The sequence below is a fragment of the Electrophorus electricus genome, chromosome 2, assembly GCF_041902795.1.
Source record: "Electrophorus electricus isolate QZ-2024a chromosome 2, ASM4190279v1, whole genome shotgun sequence".
NCBI classification, from domain to species: Eukaryota; Metazoa; Chordata; class Actinopteri; order Gymnotiformes; family Gymnotidae; genus Electrophorus; species Electrophorus electricus.
Window position 1 is genome coordinate 18,762,501 of NC_137498.1, and position 5,079 is coordinate 18,767,579.

General features: G+C 38.4%; 1 protein-coding gene across 2 annotated transcripts in view; it reads right to left on the reverse strand.

The window, feature by feature from the left end:
* The window catches only part of nt5e (5'-nucleotidase, ecto (CD73)), a 14,947-nt gene extending 10,140 nt beyond the window's left edge, over nt 1-4,807 (reverse strand). For both annotated transcript variants that reach the window (XM_081695556.1, XM_035529405.2), the window contains exons 1-3: nt 4,425-4,807; nt 2,318-2,540; nt 1,485-1,673 (exon numbers count right to left, since the gene is read on the reverse strand). In XM_081695556.1, the coding sequence (XP_081551682.1) occupies nt 1,485-1,673; nt 2,318-2,540; nt 4,425-4,766 (754 nt within the window). In that variant the 5' untranslated portion in view covers nt 4,767-4,807. The remainder of the gene's footprint in view (nt 1-1,484; nt 1,674-2,317; nt 2,541-4,424) is intronic.
* Between the last annotated feature and the right edge of the window lie 272 nt (nt 4,808-5,079).

The following is a 5,079-nucleotide window of genomic DNA, read 5'->3' on the forward strand; positions in this document are numbered from 1 at the left end:
CACTGGAGTCTCTACAAACAAAATCAAATTTAAGCTTTTTAAAAATATAGTTTTTTTAAAAATACAAAATCTAAAAATGACGATACAGAACTGGGATTTGTTTTTTGTTGTCATCAGAGTTTGGTTGCCTAGAATCCTGGTGTAGGCTGTTTTATTTTCTATCAACATGTACAAATACTCTCTAAGCTCTGGAGATTCCTTGTGGCTGAGAAGCTCAAGGACATCTTATTAAAATGCTAGTTTTCCAAAAACAACCTGACTCATGTCTCCTCCCACATAAACATATATGACAGTCAATTACAGTCTCTATTACATGTATACATACGCAGACACATCTGTTGTTAAAAAGTCTGAAGGAATGCAACACATGGATGCTGTGTTAACACTGAAAACCATCATTATCAGTTCACTGGTCTGAGGAACCACACAGACACTGCAAGAACAAAGTAAGTGGTCCACCTTAAGCTAAAGAGTAATGGAAGTGGTCCACTTTAAGGTAAACAGTAATGGAAGTGGTCCACCTTAAGGTAAACAGTAATGGAAGTGGTCCACCTTAAGGTAAACAGTAATGGAAGTGGTCCACCTTAAGGTAAACAATAATGGAAGTGGTCCACCTTAAGGTAAACAGTAATGGAAGTGGTCCACCTTAAGGTAAACAGTAATGGAAGTGGTCCACCTTGGCATCCAACTGCTTTACTGCACTTTTTCCCTTTATGACTTGTAGTAAGAAAGAAAACTTAGTGCTCTCTCTCTCTCTCTCTCTCTCTCTCTCTCTCTCTATATATATATATATATATATATATACACACACACACACACACAATTTATTTTTAAATGAAGCGGTTCAACAATAGATAAACTAACATCACTACTTTCTGTTCTCATAATTCATTTTCTTCTTTGCTTGAGGTTGTGCAGAAACTATGACATTCTTATTGCTACAGAAAGTGTGAACACAGTAGCTGGTGTCCCCAACTAAAAATACACTTTGGCAAGATACTGTCTTCCAGTGGGTGTTATTTTTAAACCAGAATGTTGGGACAGAATTTGTACAGGCTATGGACTACCGGCAAATTAAATTGCTCTAGTTATAATAGAAGGGTCTAATAATATCCTCATAGTATTGCCATACTATGGCTGGAACAGTTGTCAGATGTTCACAAAGCACATTTCTGAATTTCAAGGATAATTAATAGGATAATTAAGGAGTATTACTGGAATGAAATGGACAACAGTTCAAGTTATGTGAACAAACTTCCCAACTTTCACACAGGTTTTTCGGAAAAAATGGAAAAGTCATATGATAAGGTTTTATGGAACCGAATAATATTGTCTTCAATTTTTTACACCACCGTGTGAAACATCACCATAGTAACCTGCACTAACACAAATACTAAAGGAAATTGACCAGCCAACATTCCGAAAAATCCTTCACCTGGAGCGGATGCTTGGAATGTGTATAAGAAAGTGTATAAGATATATACCCGTGTATAAGAAAGTGTTGGTGTGTCCGCCGATGACCACATCCAGTCCCTGAACCTTCTTGGCGATCTCCTTGTCCACGGCAAAGCCGGAGTGGCCGAGAGCAATGATCTTGTTGATGCCCAGGGTGATGAGCTTGGAGACTTCCATCTGCAAAGAGCTGACCTCCTCTTCAAAACGCAGATGTGGACCTGCAGCCAAAACCCATGTGGAATACCAGATCTAGCAGCAATATTCTTATAAACCTGACCACTGAGGAAGACTGAAAAAAAGATGACTTTGGAAAGGACAATGCTTAATATTTTAAGAGCATGTACTTTGTACAGTTTAAAAAAAAAACAAAAATTAACATGATAAAATTAAGAATAACAAAACTGGTTAAGCTTAAGAAAACGCATCTATAAAACTAGCTTAAGAAAACGCGTCTATAAAACTAGCTTGAGAAAACGCATCTATAAAACTAGCTTAAGAAAACGCATCTATAAAACTAGCTTGAGAAAACGCGTCTATAAAACTAGCTTAAGAAAACGCATCTATAAAACTATCTTAAGAAAACGCGTCTATAAAACTAGCTTAAGAAAACGCATCTATAAAACTAGCTTGAGAAAACGCGTCTATAAAACTAGCTTGAGGAAACGCGTCTATAAAACTAGCTTGAGAAAACGCGTCTATGTGCGCACGTACATGTCTCCATTTCAGGCAGTGCTTTTGTCAACATATCAGTCATGCTGCTGTGGAACTATGGACATCCAGAGCTGTGATCTTTGAACTTTGAGCTGTGAACTTTGTGGTTTTTAAATACTACTGAGCAGATCATGAGTGAAAACAAATGTACCTGGCAGTGAGAGAGCAGGAGTTTCCCTAGATGTGTATCCCACTACAGCGACTTTCTCGGTGTTGACAGTGAAGATTTTATAAGATAAATAATATCCGCTAATCTTTGGTGCAAGATTGTCATCTGGCTTTATATTAGCACTGAGCACAGTGCAATTTACCATCTGAAGAAAGGGTGTAATGAGACCATCCACTCCATTGTCAAACTCATGGTTCCCTAGGGCCTAGAGAGTAGAATCACACACACACACACACACACACACACACACACACACACACAGCCTTAAGAAACTCATTCTGATGTTTATATTTGATGCCTAATTGCCTTGCAAACTATAAAACCTGACAAGCAATAAACAAGTCACTTTAAGAGAGCTAAAAAATTTCAAAAGAGGAAGCTTTGAAGGCTGTTTTGAGCTATTTCTACTCTCCCTTTTCTGGAATAAAAACAACACAGTGCAGATGAACTGAGGCAGGGGAGCCCAGCCTCTCTTCTGGAGAGCTACTGCTCCTGCAGAGTTTAAGCTTAAGTGCAACTGAACAAGAAAAACACATGTTAAATGCTGCAGGGTAGCACATCCCACAGAACATGGCTGCACTCCCCTGGCGTTCAAGGAAATCTTGACAATAGGAAAAACTGACTAGCCTTAGGGAAACACCTTCAATGTTTATGTGCCATAGGTGTCCCTGAACACCAGCCCAGAAAGCAATGCTTGCTCTAATGATGACACAGGTGGTGCACAAGTGACCTGAAGTTTGTGCCGAGGTTAAGCCAGGCTTTCCAGACCCCCCCCCCCCCCCCCCTTTGATCCATGGTCCAAGTGCAACTGGTTGGGACTCAGACAACTGGTTAGAGAAACACTGAGTTCTTGCATTTGATGAACAAATGTGAAATAGTGGGAATGTCAGCACTACCCCATTCTCTTTAAATTATGAAAATTTTTATATAGTGGGATAATGTAAAAAGGGTTAATATATTCAGATTTGACAAGTTTGAGGATATGACTTCTGCCCTTTTTTAAAATGAAGAAGCAATAGTGGAGGAATTATACTTCAGATTCTTTAAAAAAAAAAATTAAACCGCTGTCCCTGTTAAACCAGAAACAGCTCAAGAGTCTCTACCATGTCAGGATGAATGTGGTTTTGAGAATGACGCACCATGCAAATAATACTTTGTGCAATGGTAGTAGTGTAACACCAGGGTGTACAGTAAGTATATTGCATATACTGTATTAGAGTATATACTATATTCTGCATTAGTGTTTATTTAAAGATTGATACTTTCACTAATGTTATGAATCATTATAAGAAATTATTGACGCTATGTGCACGAAGGTTTGGCTTTGACAGAACTGTCGATTTTTTGCGTACTTGGACATTTTCACCTTTCTGCCAGAGTCCCCGTTACTCAGTGGAAGAAAACGATAAACAAGACGGAGAAGTTAGCGAATCTACAAGGATACTGTAAACAAAGTGCTGAAAAGAAAAGGGTAAGAAAAAAAACAGGTTCCATATAGCTCACTTATAAAGAATGGAAAATATTCGAAACCAACAAGTGAGCAAACCGTGAAATGTTTATACGAAAACCGGTAAATGTTTATATAAATGTTTTTATCTGAAGTAATCGTACATTAAGATGTAAAACAGCGCAAACAATCGTTTCCCGGAAGTTTTCACAGAGTGAAGTGCTTTAACTGGTGGCTGCCCATCTATCGAGAGTTGCTAGAACTTAAGAGAGGTTTCCCTCACTCCAGTCTGAAGAGTTGTCGTTCCTATACTAGGTGACTACAGTTCCATATTTTGTACCGTGTAATGTCAGAGCAACGGACGCTCCGTCGGAGAAGGGCAGATGACTTAAAAGCGGGATTATGAGTTTTGCTTAATTCATGATCTCTCAACTTTTCTGAGAAAATAAATTAAAAGGAAAGAAAGGAAAGCATAGCAAAGAAAAGAAAAAAAAACAACAAAAAACTTGGACACATACAAGATCCATGCAGCGCTTGGATTACATCATTTGGATGCACTACATAATCTTGTCCTAAATTTTAAACAGTGTTCGTAAGATAAAGATTCTGCGTAAAATACCAAAAATATGTTTATCCACCTACCATGGCATCGTATCCGAGTTTGTTCATGAAGTATGCCGCCTCTTTGCCTTTATAAAAGTTAAACCACACAGTGCCTTGAAACTGATCCCCCGCATCTAAGAGCAACACGTTCTTCTCTTTATCACGTATTTCCTTTATTTTTGTAGCTCGCCTTGCTACTCCAGCGAAACAGCCACCTTTGGTACATTTGCCAGAGTCCTTGTTTGTCTCTTCGATGCGTGCATGGACATCGTTTGTGTGCAGAAGCGTCAGCTCCCACTGTGCTGCGCAAATTTGACAGCCGACCCAGAACAGCAGCGAAACCAGCGCACGCCGCCCACGGCGCGCGTTAAACCATCGCATCGCACAGCGTCTCCCTTTCTCTAACACGCAGACTGCGGGCAGATTCTGTGAACCTCTCGTCTAAAATGCGGAGAGTAGGCGGGGAAACAAAACATGGCTGTTCTCTTAAATCATACTCGCAAGTGAAACTTGTTACTAAAACAAGGTAATGGACTAAACCTATAGTCTATAGTCTCCCATGCAGCCCGCTTAATAATAATAATAATAATAATAATAATAATATATTTATTATTATTATTAATAATAATAATAATAATATATTTATTATTATTATTATTATTATTATTAATAATAATAATAATAATAATAATAA